This window comes from Leuciscus leuciscus (assembly GCF_965113295.1).
Source record: "Leuciscus leuciscus genome assembly, chromosome: 2".
Taxonomy (NCBI): domain Eukaryota; kingdom Metazoa; phylum Chordata; class Actinopteri; order Cypriniformes; family Leuciscidae; genus Leuciscus; species Leuciscus leuciscus.
The window spans coordinates 52,453,627-52,477,197 of NC_138726.1; the positions used below are offsets into that span (position 1 = coordinate 52,453,627).

The 23,571-nt window shown below is 41.2% G+C and overlaps 3 protein-coding genes across 11 annotated transcripts in view; 2 read left to right on the forward strand and 1 right to left on the reverse strand.

Annotated features, from left to right (window-relative positions):
• The window catches only part of LOC309492321 (calpain-5), a 40,873-nt gene that overhangs the window by 9,318 nt on the left and 7,984 nt on the right, over nt 1–23,571 (forward strand). For 2 of the 9 annotated variants that reach the window (XM_082161237.1, XM_082161238.1), the window contains exons 3-12: nt 72–197; nt 1,084–1,182; nt 15,348–15,547; nt 16,285–16,336; nt 16,448–16,695; nt 20,523–20,688; nt 21,877–22,008; nt 22,417–22,628; nt 22,790–22,982; nt 23,143–23,336. In XM_082161237.1, coding sequence (XP_082017363.1) covers nt 16,544–16,695; nt 20,523–20,688; nt 21,877–22,008; nt 22,417–22,628; nt 22,790–22,982; nt 23,143–23,336 — 1,049 coding nt within the window. In that variant the 5' untranslated portion in view covers nt 72–197; nt 1,084–1,182; nt 15,348–15,547; nt 16,285–16,336; nt 16,448–16,543. Of the gene's footprint in view, nt 1–71; nt 198–1,083; nt 1,183–14,336; nt 14,472–15,347; nt 15,548–16,284; nt 16,337–16,447; nt 16,707–18,992; nt 19,803–20,522; nt 20,689–21,876; nt 22,009–22,416; nt 22,629–22,789; nt 22,983–23,142; nt 23,337–23,571 lie in introns of those variants that run through there. The other 7 variants (XM_082161241.1, XM_082161239.1, XM_082161240.1 and 4 more) reach the window with 7 other exon arrangements.
• On the reverse strand, nt 4,022–14,407 carry cnpy4 (canopy FGF signaling regulator 4). Its single transcript, XM_082161266.1, has 6 exons — nt 14,268–14,407; nt 7,912–8,038; nt 6,779–6,875; nt 6,519–6,641; nt 4,667–4,784; nt 4,022–4,579 (listed from the first exon to the last, which is right to left on the reverse strand). The coding sequence occupies exons 1-6, from the start codon at nt 14,350–14,352 to the stop codon at nt 4,476–4,478; spliced, it is 654 nt and encodes a 217-aa protein (XP_082017392.1). The 5' UTR covers nt 14,353–14,407; the 3' UTR covers nt 4,022–4,475.
• Nucleotides 5,325–23,571, forward strand: part of LOC309492325 (NACHT, LRR and PYD domains-containing protein 1 homolog) — a 48,958-nt gene continuing 30,711 nt past the window's right edge. Inside the window, exon 1 of the mRNA XM_082161254.1 lies at nt 5,325–6,092. Coding sequence (XP_082017380.1) covers nt 6,082–6,092 — 11 coding nt within the window. The 5' untranslated portion in view covers nt 5,325–6,081. The remainder of the gene's footprint in view (nt 6,093–23,571) is intronic.

Here is a 23,571-nt window from a genome sequence, read left to right on the forward strand (position 1 = left end):
AACACTTTATTGAGGGATGAACTGGTACAATTGAGCATATCGCATATTCTTGGCATTCTTTCACCACACAGATCAGTTTGACTGGGGAACTACACCACACAAACGTGTCTGCTGGATCTATTACACCATGTGAGATTGAAAGCAGGCTGGAGAAGGTCCAGAGTGTTGGAGAGAAGTGCAAATGTCACCAAAAAGAGGTGAGAGCTACTGTGGTCGGACTGCAAAACAGCTCAGAAAATACATATTACAATGGCACTTCATTTGTCAGTGTTATCAAGTTTTGGGTTTCATTTATTTTTCAAAGAAAAAAAAAGGTAGGCTATTAGCCTTTGATTGCAATTAGAGGTTCTGTAACCTCTTTAAATATTAAAACCAGCTTTAGTCATTTATCACTGAGTTTTTCCTCCTTCATCTTTTGTTGTCTAAACTCGTCTCATTTCCACTCATTTCATCCTTAATTAGGTTTCATGTATTTGATGATGCAAACAGTGCAAACTGTGTTTGATTTTCAAACAGCTGCTCGTGAGAGCTTTGTTTTTCCTAGAGACGAGAGGAAGTCAGAATCCTTGGCATCATTTCTGTTTTGATTTCAGATGAAACACGTCATAATTAATTCCATGGATACACATTTCATAAATGTTTGGATCGACTATCACATAGAATAACATTCAACATTCGAGAGGTAACGGTGCCAGAAAAATATATAGTTTAATATATGATGGCAGAAATTAAACCAAATTAAAATAGATGTCGAAACCTTAAAATCATTTGTAAATGTTTCCCCTGGGTTTCTTTTTTGTGTGTGTGTGTGTGTGTGTGGTTGTACAGAATCCAGAAAATATTAATTGGAGTAGTATGTTGAATAAAGAATTTTCACAAGTTCAAATTACTATTTGAATTTATATTTTTGTGGAAATCAAATTAGTTATTAGTTATCCCCAGGTTATTATTCTAAATAATGTGCAGGCCAGCAGAATGGTTTCTTTTCAAAACTATATTGTAGTACAGAGTGCTACACTGATTGGTATTCAATGCATGCATTAAAGGCAAATGTTCAAACTGACATTGAATCATGTGATGCAGGTATAGTACCGTTCAAGAAAGGTAAAAGGTCTGTTCCCAGATCTGTGCTCTACAAAAAATGACCTATAAATGACCAAGAACAAAAGAACTGTACTAGTGGTAAGTAATACATGTGTGATTAATAATGTTTAAAAGAATGTGTAGTAAAGTTAATGACTGCAATTGGTCATGGAAGTCATTAGCAGCTAGCCCTGCTTTCTCTTGAGAATTTAAGAAGTTTATTGAACAAAACCTTTTAAACTGAAATATTTTAGGAAAAGTGAGAGTGAAAAAAGTAAGAAAAAGTGCACCATGTAAGAGATTTAAATACACAATCCACTGATTTAAAGGTATACACACTCTGTAATTCTAGCGGTTTAAAAACAAAATAGCATGCATTTTGTGGAAGAACATTGTTTTGGTTGTGCTTCGGCTCTGCCATGTGGATGAATATGACCTTCCGCTATAGATACAATTTTACTGAACTCAGTTAGTGATCTAGTGTAGCAATTTATCTGTTATCAGTAAAAAAAACACTCATCTCCGCATCGCATTTCTGAAAAGCCAAGCCAATATTGCTTTTGGGTTTGTTACAAGCTCTTTAGGTTCTCTTTTTGCTAGCAGACTGTGTTAGGTTTTTTATTTAATCATTTATTTTATTTTTATTTATTTTTTATAACGGGTGATTGCCATGAGATAATAGATTTAGCTGCTCCATGTCAAACTCCACTCCCACACCTGACAGTAGCTGGAGCAACTTCTCTCTATTTACGGATATGACGAGACACGGGCGAGGGATATGTATGCAATTTCCCGCTAAAACCATCCCGAGAGGTTTACATTATAAACACTTATAGGCTTCCCATAGTGAATCAGGGTAAGACAAAAACATGTTTTGGAAGAAGAATTGATAATGTGTTGACTCGTTATTTAAATTGAGTTAATTTGAACAAAAAAGTTAAATAGTGTAGGCCTACCTTTAAAATTTTAGACGTCATAAAGTAATAATATTTTTTTATTTTTAAAAGGTCAGAATTTCAAAGCAATCTTTATATTATTCATTATATTCGAGTATACGTGTGAGCTGGAGCCCTTATTTGTAAATGTAATTCGGCCCCTGCTGTATAATAATTCTAATATTTATATTGGAGTTATGCCAGAGATTTGAATGAAAACCACAAAAACATGCAATTTGGTTAAATATTTTTTCCAAATATCTGCTTCTCTTACCTCCCTAAAAATGGTTTAGACCGATCTAAAGTGTTTATTAATTATTAAGTCAGTGACAAACATCAGATGGACCCTACCCAGCTCGTGAACAGAACCAGTCAGAGTTGAGGCAGCAGTGCAAGAGTGAACTTGGTGAAATAGCAGGACGCTGACTTACAAAATGTCGGGGAAAAGAAAACATAAATCACCAGAAACGCCATGAAAAGAAGGGGAGGGAGGCCAGGAGAGTTGTTGTATCCCAGTCGATAAAGACGTTATTAAAGACAGGTTGTATTGATATTTCGCTGGGAATAAGAAAACTACAGCCTGCCGGATACTATCACTCTTCATTATCGGTGCGCAACACAATCGACCGAATAATTACGTGTTCAAAATACACTATTGAAAATAGAGTTAAAAAACTGACACGAGTCACGACGCATTGCATTATGCACCTGACCTGACGGCTGATGATGTATTTATTACATCAAGAAAACACGAATAACACACTGCACTTGGATTAATAAATGATAGCTTTATTTAATAATATTACCAGTTCCATATTATATTTATAAAAAAAATAAGACAATAAATTATTCTTTTTTTAATTTGACTGCATTCTTGTCAATGTCTAAATGTTTACTTTTTGATTTATGAATTTATGAAAAAAACATTATTTTGCTGTCACTTTTTTTTTATTGTTTTTTATTATTATTTAACAATGTCTTGCTTTTTGTTCGTTTTTATTAGTTGTAATTTTTATATAAACGTTTAAAATAAAGGCTTGACAACAACATCACCATCTTCTGTTATATGTGGGCCTCCATGCTCATCTATTGTCCAGTATATGATATTGGTACAGGGTGATAATTTTTTAGGGGGCCCCGAATCCTCTAACTACGGCCCTGATGACACCCACTGGTGATGATGTCACATAACGCTTTAGGCATCAGTTATCGGTTTATTCACATGGACTGGCAGTTAATCATCTGGACCACTTTATGAATGGACAGTTTGTTTCTTAGTTTATGTTTTATGACCGGAGCTCTCCTGCCCCCTTGTGGTGTCTAATACTTAAGTCCCCTTTTGGTCGCCATTGTGTTTTTTTCCTCAAAACCCCTGCATAGTTAATAACCCACTAAATAAGGGTCAGTGTTGCATTGAACTCTATTGGCGTTATTTGCTTGTTATAATTTTAAGGTTCTACAGACCTAGAAGCATGAATTCACTTGTCATGATAACCACTAGATGACAGTTCATCCACATCATATAGCTTCAGCCAATTGGAATCAACAAGAATGTATTATCTTTCATGCAAAATAATTTTTTTTTTTTTACATTTATATGTAGGCTATATATAAAAGTTAGAAGAATAGCCATTTGCACAGTAAATGGCTATTCGCATAAAAGGCGTCCTGCAACTTTTTTTCCTTATACAATTAACCCCGCGAATTGGAAACAAGCATTTCCATATATGGGATGTGGAGTTCATGATGACTAGAGCACATATGCATATTAAAACTGCTCCAGGTGAGGCTCGAACTCACAACCTCCGCATTGCTCTGCTTTGTACTGCTGTATAAGTACCGCGCGCTGACCGATTGCGCCACTGGAGCTCTATACATTAAAGTGATATTGCATTGTCAGCTGACCGTCAATAGTTAATCGTGTAGGGTCGCTTTTTTTCTTGGAAAGTCTGGACCGAAAGACCTCGTACTGACACACAAATTAATAAGGCACAGACTCATGATTTATAACAACAGGGCATTTAAAAAATATTACTGTACATATCACATGAGGAACATATATTTAAAAGTACCCCAACATACAAAATCACCATCTGTTTGGTTTGTGCATGGTTGTGCAGTAACGATCAGTACAAATACAATTCCCAGACTGGTCTATCATTAAAAACAGTTAGTGTTGTATTTGCTTTAACACATGAGACAGTATACAATAAAAGGCACATTCTGTAACTGCATAAAAATAGAAATTCAAAATGTCTGCATGGACAAAGAGGTAAAACATCAAGGACAGTTCCCATCCCATGATAAGGCAAAAAATAACAGATTTGGAAAACGTTGAACACTGACAGATCGTTAATGCTCATGCAGATGCTTGAGAGGATGCTTGGTTCCTAATGTAGCTTTGTGCAAATACTTCATACAGGTTGTATATATTCATCAACCATTATGGCTCTGCTTTCACAGTTCTCCTGCATCGTGCGTCTGTCTTCCATCCTCTCCCTCACTCTCTTCTTTAGATCCTTTCATTCCCATGTCACCTTTCCATACCTCATTCAGGCACTCTGAAAGAGATGGACATATGGCCTGAAAATAGTGGCTTGATGTGTGTGTACTGTAAGTGCATGTTTTTCAGGATGGGTATTTACTACCTTGGTCCGAGTCTCTGAGGACATGGGTTGCACAGAAGAATTTTTCAAGTTTCTCATCTTGACGATGAAAGTACCAGTTCTCCACTACCTCTTCATGCTCTTCTAACATGGTCTCACACTGTAATATAAACATAAAAAGACAAATGTCCCAAAAGGAATTTTGATTTGGATATCCAGATATATGCAATCATCACTACAATTAAAACATTATATTCTCTAACCTCAATCAGGGGGGTCACTGAGCCCATTTTAGGAGGGCTTTGTCCCCCTAAATGTCCACCCAGCCTCCTAAAAATGTGCGATTGACTCAGTAATATGTACACTAATTCGTGATCGCCTCAGTCCCCTTTAAAACTCATATGAAATCGGCGACAGGCTTCGGCTCATCCCCTGTCTGCATTTTTATTTATTGTATTTGTATGAAATTCCTTTCATCTCAATGGCATGAGTTTTTGTGACTTTTCTTAATCTTGATATACTTCATAATTCAATGCAATAAAATTGCTAAAAAAATATATATTTTCATTTTATAATAAATCCCAAAGAAAAACATGCAAAAAAACTGTAAAAGTGAGTGGAAATGGCAAATGAGTTAATGAGTGGTCCTCTGCAGCCATCTACTGGTTATAGTGATAATTTCATGTCATTTACATGTTAAAGGGATAGTTCACTTTGAAATAAAATTTTGGTATGTTTTAGCTTACCTCAAGGGCATCCAAGATGTAGGTGTCTTTTTTTCCGCAGTAGTTTCAATTTTGATATTTTTAGGTCAAACCGTTCTTGTCTGTCAGTCATATAATGCAGGTCGATGGTCACTGTCTCAAAGAGCAATCACAGAGTCCAAATTAAAACAATTCCCCGTCGTCCAAATTAAACAATTCCCCATCGTAAGTACACATTGATGGCCTAAGACACGAAACGAGCGGTTTGTGTGAGAAAACGAACAGTATTTATATCGTTTTTACCTCTTATACACAGCCATGTCGAAGTGATCTGATCTGACGTGTACGCAGACTGGTGCATAGATATTTACACTAGATGTCGCCTTGTCTACGGCAGTTCATTGGAACGAATGTCTTTAAGGCGACATCTAGTGTGTATATATCTATGCACCAGTCTGCGTACACGTCAGATCAGATCACTCGGACATGGCTGTGTATAAGAGGTAAAAACGATATAAATACTGTTCGTTTTCTCACACAAACCGCTCGTTTCGTGTCTTAGGCCATCAATGTGTACTTACGATGGGGAATTGTTTAATTTGGAAAACGGGGAATTGTTTTAATTTGGACTCTGTGCATGCTCTTTGAGATAATGACCATGGACCTGCATTATATGACTGACAGACAAGAACGGTTTGACCTAAAAATATCAAAATTGAAACTACTGTGGAAAAAAAGACACCTACATCTTGGATGCCCTTGAGGTAAGCTAAAACATACCAAAAATGTATTTCAAAGTGAACTATCCCTTTAAAAGTGTTTGTTTTCCACCAAAGAGTGACAGAAATCTCCACTAAAGCATGGCACATTTTCCATGACATCTCCATGGATGAAAATGAGAAATGTAGATCTTCTCTAAAGTTAATTTTACTACACAAATGTAGAGTAAAAGAAAATGTTAAACTATGTGTTAGAAAAAAAAAAAGAAAAAAAAGTTACCCACATATTGCCAATCTAGACAATAACAGTAATATAAAGTTTGTCTATATTCCTAATGAATATTAGCTGTATTATTTAAAATAATTAGAAATTAATTCAATATTCAGGGATTGACTTGCTAGGTAGCAGTAGAGCCTACTGTATTGTTCATGCCTACTTTAGTCTATAAACTATGAATGAATGTGTATTACCTGTCTCTTCAACTCCGCCACCTCCACTGATGGTTCATCCCATAGTTCGTATGGGACACCCAGCTCTACCTTCACTCCCTTATCCACCAGGTTCTTAAGTGTGTTCATGGTTTGACTTGTGCCCTGCCAAACACAGCAGTCAAAATCATCATTAGTCTGCAACCAAAGACCTACACTTTTATAGTATCTCTTTAAATGAGGATTGACAGAATTTCATGCAATTGAGGACAGGGGAAATAGTGCTAAGGTGAGCTTAATACTTTGGCATAGCGAAGGCTTCCTGGTCTCTCAGCATGGACTTTATACTGCAGAATTCTTTCACAGATGTTGTCCATGGCCTCAGTGAGTCGTGTCTCTCTGGAAACAAATAAATCGTAATAATGGCAATAGGAGGGAGAACATCAATAGATTTTAATTTTTTTCTTAACTTCAGGGTTCTCTCTCTCTCTCTCTGGCAGTTTTCTCATAGGGACAGAACGGATATGGCAAGCTGTTTTGACTTTTATTCCTTCCCAGGATATAAATTCTTGATATCAACCACTAAATTTTCACTAGTTAAAATGCTAGTATTCATTACTTCAATGAGCTCATTGTTTCTGCATTAAATTATTGCATTGTTTAACGAAAAATACATTTTCGTTAACCGTGATTTTGTATACGTACATTTCTGAAATACATAACTTAAGACAGTTACCTCTGATAACAGATCACTCTAAATTGTAATGTAGAGACATGCATTTTCTGTAAAGCTGCTTTGAAATTATGTGTATTGTGAAAAGCGCTATACAAATAAATGTGAATTTAATCGTCACTAGTTAATCTCTGATATCATGAATATGATTGTTACTTGTAAGAACGCCATTTTAGATATCTGAAATTACTCTCCTAATTACTGATATCAGAAATACATTTGCAGATATCAGAAATGACAAATGTAACATGTTGAAATACATTTACAGATATCAAGAATTAAGATATCAACAAGTGAAAACTGAGTTCTTGATATCCGGAATTTGTATTTGTACTAGTAACAAAGTAATTATTGCTATTACAATTTAAATTTTTACTATAAAGAATTGTATTTATGTTAAAATAGTAAGAAATCAATGTCTTGATGTCAACATTTGAATTTGAATGGCAGCATATGGTGACATAGCCTAGTGAAAATACAATTACAGATATCAAGAATTAAAAATGTTACTAGTGGCCATTGTTACTAGTAGAAATCTAATTCCTGACATCAAGAATTAGCATTTTAACTAGTGAAAACTGAATTGTTGATATTAAGAGTTCATATCCTGGGAATGAATAAAAGTCAAAACGGCTTGCCATAGAACGGAGGTGTAAGTAGTGTGTATGTAGTGTGTATATCATCTTCACAATCACTACTTACGAAGTGTTGTATTTGATTTTGCGCCTGCGCTTGCCAGTATCCAAAACTTCTCCGATCTCCAGAACTTCCTTCGAGCGGCCAGATTTTTCTAGGGCGTCCTGCAACTCCACCGTCAGTAACTTACAAACTATTTAAAAACGTACTCGGTTACTAACGTAACCTCGGTTCTCTCTAGAGAGGAAACGAGTACTGCGTAAATCTTACGCTAGGGGAAAATCTCTTTTCCGCGAGATACTGAAGCCAAAAAAAATTATCCTTAATTTTGAAATAATGTAAAACGCGTTGCGGCAGCATGCAGACACAGGCGAGACGGCTTGTGCGCCTATTGGCTGCCCTGCGGCAACTGCAGCAGCCTATCGATAAGGCCCACTCGTGACGTCAGCTCCAATGGGGGCGCTTCGCGCCCAATACGTCACGTCCCGCCAGAATGGGCGTGGTCTAGGGCTATAAACATAGCTTCGAGAGGCTAGCTCACTGGTTTTTCATCGCCGAAGCGAACCAGAGCGTGTGCAGGCACGGCAAGATACGCAGTACTCGTTTCCTCTCTAGAGAGAACCGAGGTTACGTTAGTAACCGAGTACGTTCTCTTACGAGAGGTACTCTCGTACTGCGTAAATCTTACGCTAGGGGAAACAGTGTAAAACGCCGTGCATGCTAAGATCCAGCACCAAAGTCCCAAGGGCAAGTGCCCGGGCTCATATAGTACATGATCATAATGGACTCACAGAGAGCCCAGGAAAGAGTGGCTAGAATAGCATCATTCCTGTAATAATATAACATCTTATAAGGAGCAGTTATACTGATGATGTGTCGTACAGTCAGGGCGACCCCCGGCCTGGACTGACGAATATAGTGGGTCTTACACACTGCCCATAGAGCTGCGCGATCCAACAGCGAGCATTTGCTCAAGCAGTTTCAGTATTCTGGCCCGAACACATCAGGGCAGACAGTACCGATTTTAGACCGAAAGCAGCTTAGCCTGCAAGGCGGGAACCTCTAGGTTATAAAACCTTATAAATGTAGACGGGGAGGCCCAGCCTGCCGCCATACAGATATCTTGCAAGGCAATCCCACTAGACCAAGCCCACGACGAGGCCACGCCTCTCGTGGAGTGTGCTCTGACTCCAAATGGGCACTGTAAGCCCTTAGAGGTATAAGCCAGCGCTATAGCATCAACTATCCAACTGGATAGGCTCTGTTTCGACACGGCAAGTCCCTTAGAACGTCCGTAGAGTGAAAACAAAGAGCTGCTCTGTCTGTCTGAAAACAGACGTGCGAGACACATAAGCTCTTAATGCTCTGACTGGGCAAAGGAAGCTTGCGTCTCCTTCCTCGTCAGAGACCGGTAAGGCTGACAGGGAATGACCTGCGCCCTAAACGGTGTGTTGAGGGATTTTGGAACATAACCGTGCTTAGGTTTGAGTATAACTCTTGAGTCATTAGGCCCAAACTCCATACACGTCGCGCTTACTGAGAGCGCGTGTAAGTCCCCTGTGCGCTTCACTGAAGCGAGAGCCAGAAGAAACACTGTCTTGAAAGACAGGTGTTTAAGATCAATCGTCTGTAAAGGCTCGAATGGGTCACCTTTCATGGCTTCCAGCACTGTAGAAAGGTTCCATACAGGGACTGAGGGAGGCCTGGGAGGATTCAGTCTCTTAGCTCCTCTAAGGAAGACGATGACTAAATCGTTCCTTCCTACTGACTGACCCAGCGTTGTTTTTGAGAACGCTGCTATGGCCGCCACATACACTTTGAGCGTGGAAGGGGTCCTGCCCTTGTCCAACAGCTCTTGTAGGAAGGAGAGAACCTCCGTCACCCCACAGTCTAGGGGCGACACGCCACAAGCTGTGCATCAGCTGGAGAACACTGACCATTTCGAGGAATAGAGACGTCGCATAGACGGAGCTCTAGCCTGCGTGATCGTGTTTAACACTCCGCTTGGGGAGGTCAGCGGGTACCCGTTGATGGCCCAAACATGAAGGGACCACAGCTCTGGGCGCGGATGCCAAAACGAGCCCTTGGCCTGAGAGAGGAGGTCCCTCCTCACTGGCACTGGCCATGGGGCAGTGCTTGCTAGCTGCATCAGAACTGGGAACCAGGGTTGGTTTTTCCAGAACGGCGCTACGAGTAGCACTGAGCATCCTTCTCTGATCCGTTCTATCACCTGAGGCAGGAGAAAGACGGGAGGAAAGGCATAGAGCGGGCGGCGGGGCCATACGTGAGCCAGCGCGTCCCTGCTCTTGGAGAAAAATTCCAGACAGTGAGCGTTTTCTTGAGACGCGAACAGGTCTACTTCCGCTCTGCCGAATTTCTTCCACAGCAGCTGGACTGTCTGTGGGTGTAGAGGCCATTCGCCTGTCGGAACATTGTTTCTGGACAGTCTGTCCGGTCCTACGTTCAGGAGCCCTGGCACATGCGCTGCTCTCGGCGAGAGCAGGTTGCGCTGAGCCCACACCAGGAGGCGTTCTGTCAGCCTGTGCAGGTTTCGGGACCTGAGGCCGCCCTGGCGATTTATGTAGGACACCACTGACATGTTGTCCGAGCGGACCAGGACGTGGTGTCCTCGTATTTAGGGACAAAAACGCGTCAGTGTGTTGTCTACTGCCAACATTTCGAGGCAGTTTATGTGTAGAAGCTTCTCCCGTTCTGACCATTGGCCGAAGAACGGTCTGCCCTTGAGCAGTGCTCCCCATCCCAAGGTGGAGGCGTCCGTAGACACTACCTTCACACTCGAGGAAGTCCCCAGGCTAACACCTGATTGGTACAAGTCGTTTGCTTTCCCAGGTTTCAGAGCTGCGATGCATTTCTGATTGACCTTGAGACGAAGCAGACCGGAAGCCCACGCTCGGCGCGGTACTCGCGCTTTCAGCCAGAACTGTAGCGGGCGCATGCGAAGCAAGCCCAACTGAAGTACTGATGATGCTGAGGCCATGAGACCTAGCATCCTCTGAAATTTCTTGAGCGGGACAGATGCGCCGCAGCGGAAAGAGCTCGCTGCGCGCTGAATGTCTAGTACGCGCTCTGGTGACAGTCGCGCTATCATAGACAGCGAGTCCAGTTCTGTGCCCAGAAAAGATATTATCTGTCTGGGAGACAGAGAACTCTTCGCCCAATTGACCCAGATTCTCGAGGTGATCGAGCAAAATGGTCCTGTGCTCTATGAGCACCGAGTGAGATTGAGCTAGAATCAGCCAATCGTCCAAGTAGTTCAATACTCGCATGCCCTGTAGTCTGAGGGGTGCGAGCGGCTAGAGACAAGCCGAACGGTAGGACTGAGCACTGATATGCCTGGCCCTCGAAGGCGAATCTCAAACGTCGCCTGTGACGTGACGCTATTTGTATTTGAAAATATGCGTCTTTCAGATCTATTGACACAAACCAATCTCCTCGGCGAATGTGCGTGAGGGTTTTTCTGGTCGTGAGCATTCCGAACTGTTGCTTTGCAAGCACTCTGTTCAGTTGCCTTAGATCTAGTATGGGTCTGAGACCCCCGTCTTTTTTCAGTACCAGGAAGTATCTGCTGTATAGCCCTCCTTCACTCTGAGCTTGAGATAAAGGCTCTATGGCCCCTTTGCTCAACAGTTTCAAAATTTCGGCTCGAAGTAGGTGGTGCTACTTCTGTTTTTACCGTAGCTTCGACGCGCGTCACATAGCGGCGAGGGCGTCGGCGAAACTGTAGCGAATAGCCTCTTTCTATAATGTCTAGCACCCACTTCAAAACCCCCGGGTAGCCTTGCCCATGCATCTGCACGAATGGCTAGGGGCTGAATGCGGAGCGCGCTCTGGTCGCTCAGCGACAGAGGGGCTTCGGTGTGCTGTAACATAAGCGTCGCGCTTCGAGGCAGGGGGCGCGCTGATAACGGCGGGCAGATTGCCCGCGCTCGACTCCTTTGCGGTGGTCAACCGAGAGGGGAGGGCTGGGCGAGTCCCGTAGGACCTGTCATGTCTATGTGTGAATGTGGGCGCGGGATAGCGGGCACATTTACAACACTGAGAGCATTGTTCGCCTGAGCAGAGCGAATGCACGTTGGTTTTGTTTTTACAGAAACCTTGAGATATGCGGAACGTAGTGTTTGTGGGCACTGGGCAGTGGGCACATTTACCACGTTTAATGCGCAATCGACCTGGGTCGATTTCATGTGCGCGAGCCCTGTGTGACGGGCTGTGTTTCTGTGTAGGAATTTCGTCTACATTCGTATAACACCATCGGCCGTGGCCGGGACACCAGAAAATACACTCTTATGGGATTTATCTGGGTAGCCGTAAAAGCGGCGTTTGTGTGCAGGCAAGCGGGCTATTTCGCCGACTTGTTTACTGCAGAATACACTGGAACAGTCGCATTTACTGGAACTGAACGAGCGAGAAGTTGCCATAGAAACAGAAAGCGTCAACATGCTGGCGTTTGTTTGCAGGCGTGCGTGTATTACAGCAGGCTTGTTCACTGCAATATTGACATTTCCAGTCGTCTGAACTTCAGAGGCGGAAACCATAGAAACAGAGTTTGGGTGCAGGCGAACGGGTTGTACCACGCGCTCGTTGGCTGCAAAATACACATCTGCAGTCGCCTTTTCAGGGAACTGCCAGAGCGAGAATTGACGGCAAAAAGTGTGTTTTGCCGGTAGACCCGGGATTCGATCGCGGGTCTCTCGCGTGAAAATCTGACGATCTACCACTGGACCACAGAGGAAGACACATAGATATTCAGTAGCGCGAGTATTATCAAAGAGCGTCAACATGCTGGCGTTTGTTTGCAGGCGTGCGTGCAAAACAACAGGCTCGCTCACTGCAATATTGACATTTCCAGTCACCTGAACTTAAGAGGGGAATGAGAAATGTGTCAGGAGTGGAGGTCGGCCCGGCCGCAGCGGGGCTAAAAAACACCCTTTTCTCCTTTCGCCAGTGACGCACGGGAACCATAGAAACGGTGTTTGGGTGCAGGCGAGCGGGTTGTACAGCGCGCTCGTTGGCTGCAAAATGCACATCTGCAGTCGCCTTTCAGGGAACTGACAGAGCGAAGCATTGGCGGCATAATATATCTGCCGTTAGACCGGGATTCGAACCCCGGTCCCTCGTGTGAAAAACCTAAGATTCCGCCACTGAGCCACAGGGGGGGAACACAAAGGTGTATAGATGCATGAGCATATAAAAGAGCGTCAACATGTTTTCTTCGGCGTTTGCTTGCAAGCGTGCGTGTTACAACAGGCTCGTTTGCTGCAATATTGATATTTCCAGTCGCCTAATCAGGGAACTGAGTTGTCTTTTCGCCGGTGAGTGACGCGTGAATGGGGCGCAAGGGCAGGGTAGCTTTCTTGTAACGTAAAGAAAAACTAACCCCGATCGTCCGCTTCCAGCCTCCCTTGTGAACGGCGCGGTTTGCGCGGCTCGAACAGAGGGAGAGCAGGTATCATCCCCCAAGCAGGCAAGGCAAGCGGGCGCACCGGCGAGCTTTGCGGGTTGGGGGGGGGGCGGAGGAGCAGTCTCGGAGAAGGATGCCAGGTGAGTCCTCAGAGTCACCAGGCAGTAACTGGCTCGCAGTGAGGGCGGTCGCCGTCAGCGAGCGCGAGAGCTGCGTGATCCTCAGGAAAGGGGCGTCTTGAAAAAGACGCCCGGCTCTTTTAGTGCAATGAGAGTGTGTGTCGCGGCGGCGAGCACACACACATACACAAAACACAGTAGCAGAGAAAGGATATAACGCCGGATAGCGCAGCAGGAAGGCGACTGAAGGCGGCGCGGCCAGCGGCTTCAGAGTGTCGACTCGTCCCGCTGAAAGGCTTTTTTAGACGGCGCGGCTTCTCTCCGGGTCCAGCGATGCGAGAGCTTCGCTGAAGAGATGAAAAATCAGTGAGCTAGCCTCTCGAAGCTATGTTTATAGCCCTAGACCACGCCCATTCTGGCGGGACGTGACGTATTGGGCGCGAAGCGCCCCCATTGGAGCTGACGTCACGAGTGGGCCTTATCGATAGGCTGCTGCAGTTGCCGCAGGGCAGCCAATAGGCGCACAAGCCGTCTCGCCTGTGTCTGCATGCTGCCGCAACGCGTTTTACATTATTTCAAAATTAAGGATAATTTTTTTTGGCTTCAGTATCTCGCGGAAAAGAGATTTTCCCCTAGCGTAAGATTTACGCAGTACGAGAGTACCTCTCGTAAGAGAACAACAACAACAACATTCCTTAAACATTAATAATGCAATAACTTCTTCATGTGCTATTTTAAAATGTAAATATAAGTGCACATACTATCTCTGCACTAGTGGATCTTTGTAGAATAAGTTTAACACATTTTAGAATGGTTTTATGAGTTTATTTTATCTTTCTACAACACATAAGGGGGAAAAAAAGATACTTTCAGTTTCTTACCCTCGCATTTATTCGGCAATCGCTCCTCTTGGTTTGCCAAAACGAGGCTGAACATACAAAGCAAGAGAACTGCAAACAATTCCATAGTGACCTCTGTTTACAAACTTTGACTCAATACTCGTTCATATTAAAGCCACATCGACATGTTTGAGGATGGTCACTTCAGGCTAGTGGAACAGAGCATGCGCACTGCCAAAGCCGAAGGTAAGTGATGGCAAACGGGGAAAACGCGTTATCGATTTAGGCATAGCTAATCGAAAGCTGATCGGGCTTGAAAGAAAGTGCGGTTTTATGCCAATATTAAAGTAAAGAAAATGTAAGACGTACGATCTCCGAAGATTGTGGAGTGTTCAACAGTAGGTTCATTCATTAGGCTATTTCTAAAGATACACCGGGACCATGTGGCGTGCAGTGGTGTTCTGAAATGAGGAGAAGTCCTCAGTCCTCCTTTTTTTGGAGGATGCACTGCCTCCCTTGCCTCCTTGAAGGAAACATATTTTTCCCTTGAACAAAGCACATAATCCAAGGATGCTCGAGAGGGGATGCTTTTGTGTTTGATTTTTGTTGTTTTTATTTCTGTAATTATTTTCTCTTGCAATTTTTTTAAATAGTCTGCATTTCCCTTATCAAATTACCACAAATTAAACGTGAGAGAAATCGGGTACTCTCTCACTGTCATTGTTGTAGTACATTCTGTTTAGGTCAGAATATAAAGGCCGACCAATGCCTAGTGGCTTATAGATTCAACTATACATTGATAATAGAGATTTAATCCCATGACCTTTTGGCTGTCAATAAGACAGAAGCAGTGTCTATGTGATCTACTGTTCCTCCTGTCCTTGAGCGAGCTGAACAGGTTTAAAGTTTAAGTGATGTGTATTTATAACAGTGACATGTAGATTGCATTAACTCAATTGGCTGGCACTTGAGTTTTAAGCAATTCTGTCATCTGTAAAATCCATTTGGAGAAGATAAAAAAAAAAAATCATTGCCAGTAATTCTGCTTTTATTGGATTAGCTGTTGGTAGGGAATTAGTTAAAGTTTGTGTGCCTTCATAAGGGGTGTCTTGTCCCTCTCAGGGATTCAGGTGTCAGTGCCACAGGTTTATTGACAGCCGATATGGCATGATGAACCTTCTGGTGGGTCCCGTGAGGGAGGAGGGCCGAGGAGCGAAGGAAGGAGAGAGAATGATGAGAGAGATGACAAATCCATACAGAGAACTGAGATAAGTAGTACGTGAGAAACTGGACATACTCAGAGTAAACACGATGGCCAAATGGTGAGTGAGAGTGATTATGCGCATGAATGCACGTGTTTGCAGGGGGAGCTGCGTGCCTACAGTAATTAGGGACTTGTAAAAGAGGAAAAGCCCATGTGTTAATGTGAGAAAGAGACACGGGAAGACAGCGATGACGGGGACAGGTGGCAGAGAGAGAGGAGTTGTGGGTCAGACAGAGGGCATGACCAAATACACAGAAAAATAAGGGGAAAGGGCAGAAAAAGATAAATGGTTACACAAGAAAATGTACATGGTTGTAGCAAAAGAGTTACACACACTGTATTATCTTTTAGAGCTTGAACTTTTTATACATTTTGTGGTATTTATAAATATTTGATGACCCTTCCTAGCTATTGTATAGGGAAGCTTTTGTTTCATTGTTAGCTAGAAGACTGTGTGTGTGTGTGTGTGTGTGTGTGTGTGTGTGTGTGTGTGTGTGTGTGTGTGTGTGTGTGTGTGTGTGTGTGTGTGTGTGTGTGTGTGTGTGTGTGTTTGTGTGTGTGTAAAAAAGCATTTAAATTTTACAGAATGAGTTTTATTGAAAATGTAGAGAGTTTTGTGTGATAGGTTTAGGGGTAGGATTAGTGTAAATGGAGAGAATATACAGTTTGTACAGTATAAAAAAACATTATGTCTATGGAGAGTCTCCACAAAGATAGTAAACCAGTGTGTGTGTGTGTGTGTGTACACACTCGTCTCAGTATCAGTAATTGTTATGTCACTGTGTTTTGAGCTAGACTGGCTGGACGGATGGAGTTACATCCATAAACAAACGAGGTCCTCGTGCAGGTAAACACACACAGATATAAAGGCACTCGACATGCACAACATTACATGTTATGAAGGTTAATTAAATATTATATTGAAAATGCAAATTAATGCCAGTATTTACCTATTTAGAAGACCCGAGGACACCCATACCTGGTCTACTGGTTGTCACAGCGACGTCAAACAGAAAGCCAACACCTGCTACCCCGTTCCTGTTATATTAGACACATGGACTCTGCAAAATGGCTGATGACCGAAGTCTTATACTTATCATCCTACACAGATACACTGCCAATAACTGCCTTACCTGAAACTGGCTTAATTACCGGATACGTCACGACAAGGAACATATTACGCAAAGGCAAAGCAAAAAAACAAAGGTGAGGTACAGGTAAGTGCTATATCTATTTGTCAGTGGGTTTGAATTTAGGCTTCAATAGAAATTTTGTATTGTTCATACAGTAGTTTGATATACTGGGATCATAAATGAAAATGGGTTGATTTAAAAATGAATCTCATATACAGTATCAGATGCAAATTTCTGATTATTCTGTGAATTGTACAGTGTCATTGTCAGCCATCAGTACGTGTTAAATTATTTTATTATTATTTTAATATTGTATATATATATATATATGGAATATATATGGAAATTTAATTTGACATGGTAATGGGACTACAGGTTTGCAGATTTATTAAGAAATAAGTTGCTTGAACATGGTTCAGTCCTGTTGTAGAAGTTCAAGAGTTACACAGATGAAAAACAATTGCCCTAACAAGGATGCGATTGCCTTACAATTGGCCTCCATATGTGAATCATTAAAATAACTACCACATTTCCTGACAACCCCACTGTCAAGGATAATTATTCTGGTTGTGAATCGGAGGTGAAAATGTGTCCAAGGAATTTTGTGGTCAAGTTACTTTTTAGTCATAATTCAAAGACATGTGTACTACGAGTAAAACATTGCCCACTCCTCAAAAAGAAAGAAAAAAAACACATCAGGCATTTTGTTTAATAGAAGCAGGAATGAGTGCAAATTTTACCGGGAGAATGATCCTAAATGCAGACTCAAATTTACATGGAAATTGCCTGAGAACAACAAGGTGAATGTTTTTCTGCAATTGGCCAGTCAAAACCCTGATCTCAGTCCAGCTGATGATCTGTGACAGATTTTGAAAATTGCAGCATCTGACTAACCAGAACAGCCTGTGGTGCAAATCTGCTTAGACAAATAGGTCAAAATCAAACCTGAACAGTGTGTGCTGCAAGTTTATCCACCACAAAATATTAATATGCATAGTCTGAATACAGGTAAAGAATTAGGAACACATATGTTTTTATTTGTTGTTTAAAAATAAATTATTTAAGTGTTGCACTAATAATTGTATACATTTTTCTAATAAAAGGGTCTACTTGTGTAATTCAGAAACCCTTGTTATTAGCGACACCGGTGGCCGTTTAGTGAACTGCAGCCAGCAACTTAAGCTCATAAGCTCGCACACGTAATAAGAGACTGATTCAAGGCCTCAATATACTCACAAAGTTCTTCTTCGTTCTTCGCTTAGAAGTAAAAAAGAAGTTGGAAGTTCCTCTGCTGTGATATACTGTTAACAAACACCCAGAAGCTGCTGAGAGCGACGTTTAGATGAATATGTAAATGTGCTGCGCGCGCTCTCCTCTCAATGACAAAATGAACACACAGTTGGTGAGAAAACAGCAGTTAAGAAAATCAAATGATAATGTGTGAACCAGTTCTGCAATTCACCAACATCGTGTCTACAGATGATGTAATAAAAATTACAGTGCTATGATCGTTTGATTATAAAGTAGCCTAGGCTATATTTGAGGCTATAGACTATATGGATCTGGCTGTGAGTCAGTTTGAATGACTCTATTTTCTTTGCATGACACATTGATATTACAGTACAGAATGGCTCTTTCTGCATTAACATTGTATAATCATTCGCTTCATGTGTCATTGAACGGAAGAAAGGCACTTGCGTAAACGTCACATCCATTTGATTTTCCCGCCAAAAACGTCCCGAGTCTTTTACATAGACAGTAAAAGAAATGGCCCCATTGGATTCAACGGAGAAAAGTGAAGTCCATGAGCTAGGAGCAACTTTTGCTAAGTATTCTGATTAATTATTTTGTCATTTTGCCTCCACGTCCCCCTGATTGCCCTTGAGCTTCTCCTCCTGTCCATACGGTAATTTCTCTACAGTGCGACAGAGAGTTGCGTGGTTATGTCGCAATTGTTTGCCTATTTTTACAAAAACTGCTTCTACGGGGCCATAACGTAAGATACAATGTAATGGAGCCTTTATACATTTTCATGTTTCTTTAGAAATAAATAATGGACAAATGGAGTCTTTAAACACCTCAGATGTAAAGTTATTCGCTGTCAAAGTGACGCCAAAATGAATGGGAGTCAGTGGAATGCTAACAGCAGGTGAGGGTCTGCTAACCAATGGCGGCGCCCGGGGAAGCTTCAGTGTTTTCCGGAACATTGCCCCCCTGGTCTTTTACATAAAAAATCAGTATTCATGGGTTTCATCCGGTCCCTTTCCACAGGTGTATAAAATCAAGCACCTAGATTATGAATGCAGACTGCATTGTGCTTGATTAATACACCTGTGGAAAGGGACCGGATGAAATCCATGAATACAGGCTTTCACAGACAACCTAGAAAATCGGGGAAGGTCTCGTTTTAAATTTTTTTTTTTTTTTTTAGCTGTTCACACATTGGCAATAAAAAAGTGATTAATACATAATTTCTTTGCATAGCCCATGGCCCCTTTAAATGACCAAAGAGAACAAAATGTGTTTAAAACCCGTTCTAAATACGTTTGCAAGGTTCTACAGCATGTTGGGATTCTGTGTGTTTTGTTTGTTAAAGGTACTCAGATTCAGTTAGCTTGTTTCCCTCAAGTCAAGAGTGCAGTGCTAGTGTTGGCCTGTCCGGTATGTGCACACAACTTGGATCCAGACTACACACACACACACACACACACACACACACACACACACACACACACACACACACACACACACACACACACACACACACACACACACACACACACACTAACACAAACATGCAAACACTCAGCAGCACACTTAGCTGGCCCCTGGCCTCCCTTTGACCCTTGCCAGACCCCCAATAGATAAAATGTCCCCCTAAATCAGATCCTTTCGCACATACACATACTGTCTCTCTTGCACACAAGCACACTTGACTGGAAGCTTGACTTTAATATGAGATATCCAATAACTCTTAAACCCTGATCCCAAACTTCTCATCAAACCTCTCTAAACACAACTCTACCTACATATTTTATTTAGCTGTTTTAGGTACAAAGGGACTCCTGACACATTAACCTCTCCAGGGCATGTCTAACCCTTCTCCATTTCCAAGGGAAACTACACCGTCTGCAAATACACCGTTACCCAATCATCCCCGAAACTGAAGCTAAACTCCAGGTTACAGAACAAGACTTAACATTGTGGTTTAGAGATTCTGATCCGTTACTGCTGTATGTGGACAAAAGCATCGCTTAAATAACATAAGATTTTGTTTTAATTACTGTTTGATATACCAGAGCTTTAAAATAAATGAACAGAAATAAGATATACATCAGATGTAGATTTTTAACTATTTGAAATTAAATGTGTGTGTGTATATATATATTAGTGCTGGGCAACGATTAATCGCATCCAAAATAAAAGTTTGTGTTTACATAATATATACAGTATATGTGTGTGTGTGTGTGTACTGGTTATAATTATTTAGAATATATAAATACACACACATGCATGTATATATTAAAGAAAAATGTATTATTTATATTTAACATATTTATATTTATATATAATATAAATTATGTATAAATATATATACAGTATATACATGCAACTATTTCTTAAATATGTACATACATGCATATGTGTGTATTTATATATACAAAATAATTAAACACAGTACACACACATATATTATGTAAACACAAACTTTTATTTTGGATGTGTAATTTTACACACAGTATTTTATTGAATTGTATTTATATTTAATGCATCCATTTTCCCCCATCTTATATTCCCTTAACTCTGTTCATATTTCTCCTCCTTTGTCTACCCCTTCTGAATTCTCTACATTTTCCTTTTCTCGTATCTTTCCTCCTTCCCTTCTTCTCCCCTGTGCAGTATGCCAGAGAAAGTGTGCACGTTTCAAGGTCAGTGTTATCATAAGCTGAAGAGATCATGTCTGAGGCGAGGAGCTCTGTTCCAAGATCCGTTCTTTCCTCCTTCAGCCGAGTCACTGTTTTACAAAAGAACGCCTCCTCCAGGACTGACGTGGAAGAGACCCAGGGTAAGAGAAGCTGACCGTGGACTGCTGCTTTGTTTAATGTATATCTGTGCACATGTGCTAATAGTTAATTTTGTTAATTTTTGGAAGTAAATTACCATGTATATGGCCTCAAAGATTTTGTTGGAGCTAAAAGATTCACACCATTATATTAGAAAATTTTTTTGTTTTTAAACAAAGTTTGCTGCCCATAAGTCTGATGTTATTGTACATAAGGTCTGGTGGCAGGTCAGTGGTTTCTGACGCTCTAGTATCAGTGAGTGGATCTGTCCTGGTGACTCTTGTGATTCTAAATGTGGCTGCGCAGTCAGCAGCGTTAGAGATATGTTTAATTAAAGGCCTTTCTGCCGGCTGCAAGGCGTCCGTAACCTGACTCTCTGGAGAGTGTGTGTGTGTGTGTGTCGCCTCGACTCGCGTGTATGGCTTCAAATGAGGGAGATTACCAACATTTTGTTTTACATTTACACATGCTATTCAGATTTTTTTTTTTTTTTTTTAAACAAGAGAACAATTAAAGCAATATTCTTGAACTGCAAGTAAAATCTAAAAAGCTAGGTTTTGATCAGAAAATATATTTTAGAGAATAATTTAATAAAACGTTAGTACTTTGCTATTGTTTAATACTGTTATCTGCTACTTGACTACTAATGCACACAATCTTCTTTTAGCCATTAAAATTTAATTAAATATTATTTAATTCAAATAACAATTTATATGTCATTAAACCATTGTTGTTGTTGTTTTTTGTGAATTAATATTCTCCTTCTGTTATTATGTTTTTTCTATTCATTATCTAGTTTTGAAAAAACAAACAAAAACTATATTATTCTGAAACATGTCTTTAAAGGGATAGTTAGCCTAAAAATTATGTAATTAATGACTCGCCCTCATGTCGTTACAAACCCGTAAGACTTTCGTTCATCTTCGGAACACAAATGAAGATCTTTTTGATGAAATCTGAGAGATTTCTGTCCCTCCATTGACAGCTACGCAACTGACACTTTGGCGCTTTAAAAAGTTCATAAAGAGATCGTAAAACTAATCCATATGAATTGAGCGGTTTAGTCGAAATTTTCTGAAGAGACTCGATCGCTTTATATGATGAGTAATTAATGGCAGAATACATTTTTTGGGGGTGAACTATCCCTTTAATAATATGGGTCTAACCATAAACACATCTCTCACACGCAGGAACTGTGTAAAGACCCTCGACTATTTGTGGATGGGATCAGCACAAGGGATCTGCACCAGGGCAGTCTGGGTAACTGCTGGATGGTGGCAGCCACATCATGTTTGGCAGCAGAATCCTCACTCTGGAAGAAGGTCAGATAATATATATACATACACACACGCACACACACACACACAAAAGTTTGGGGGCTATAAGATTTTTTTTTAAAGAAATTACTTTTATTTAGCAAGGCTGCATTAAATCGATATAAAGTGTAAAGACCTTTATAATATTACAAAATTCAAATAAATGCTGTTTTGAACTTTCTATCTTGAAAAATATTTTATCACGATTTCCACACAAATATTAAGTAGAACAACTGTTTTCAACAAATCAGCATATTAGAATGATTTCTGAGGGATCATGTGACACTGAAAACTGACATTTTTAAAATATATTAAACATAAAACATTTTAAAATACATTAAAATGGAAATATACACTATATATTGCTCATTTATCGAGATTTCACTCCTTACTTTTGTATTGTCTCATATTCAGGTGATCCCAGACCACGCTGAACAGGAGTGGCACCCAAAGCGCCCGGATCTGTATGCTGGAATCTTTCACTTTCGTTTCTGGCGACTGGGTCAGTGGACAGATGTCGTGGTGGATGACCGTTTACCGGTGAGCGAGGAGGGAGCGCTGCTCTTCTGTCGTTCTGCAACGCCACGGGAATTCTGGAGTGCTTTGCTGGAGAAAGCCTATGCCAAGTGAGACACTTGTGAAATAAGGCAGAATCTAAACATAGATGCACTTTCAATAAATTATGTGCTGGACTAGGACTGAAATTATGTCTACATACATAGTAGACCAAGCTCCTTTATTTCAAAATCCTATTATCTCTCTCTCTCTCTCTCGCTGTCTTTGCCAGGCTCAATGGGTGTTATGAAGCTCTAGAGGGAGGTAATACAGCCGAAGCTCTGGTTGATTTTACTGGTGGCGTCTCTGAACCACTGAGTCTGAACCAGGAGGAGCTGATCAATCACGCTGACCAGAGAAAAATGCTGTTCCAGACACTAGCCCACGCACACAGCCACAAAGCACTCATCACTTGTTCCATTCGGGTCAGAAATCATAAGGAACAAAACATTCTAAACACCCTCAAATCAAGCAAATACCACATGATAATTGGTCTGTGTGGCCTGATAACAGTAATGACTCATTCAGCCATACTGCCCTTATAACCTCTTTCATTTGTACACACTTTGTGTCTCTTTGTTGAAGCCAGCAGAAGGAGAGCAGGTGGAATCAGTTCTGGGCTGTGGACTGATAAAGGGTCATGCTTACGGTGTGACTGCAGTCAGGAAACTCCGTATGTCGGAGACTCTGCACGTCATGTGTAACGCAGCTCGTCTGTACATGGTTCGGATGAGGAACCCCTGGGGCACGGCAGACTGGACAGGAGCTTGGAGCCTGGGGTGAGTTCATGTATGCCTATCTCTCTCAGAAACCCATAATCAATGATTACGCCACTGGTTAGCGGACCCCACAAATGTTGACTTTTCCCATGGTGCGTTCTAGTGAGAAGAGGGTTCAAGAGCTTGTCTAATTAACATTGGCTAGCAATATTTAAGTGAGGTAGGCTCTATGTAGCGTTGGGTTTGTGTATTCAAGCTGAGAAGCTTTACCTCCAGGGGAGCAATTGGTTAACGT

Coding starts and splice junctions, on each gene's coding strand:
- cnpy4 (XM_082161266.1), bottom strand. CDS start 14,352: ATGGAATTGTTTGCAGTTCTCTTGCTTTGTATGTTCAGCCTCGTTTTG. Junction 8,039..14,267: donor ATTGCCGAATAAATGCGAGG/GTAAGAAACTGA, acceptor GTTTTTAAATAG/TTTGTAAGTTACTGACGGTG. Junction 6,642..6,778: donor GAAGCCTTCGCTATGCCAAA/GTATTAAGCTCA, acceptor TGTGTTTGGCAG/GGCACAAGTCAAACCATGAA.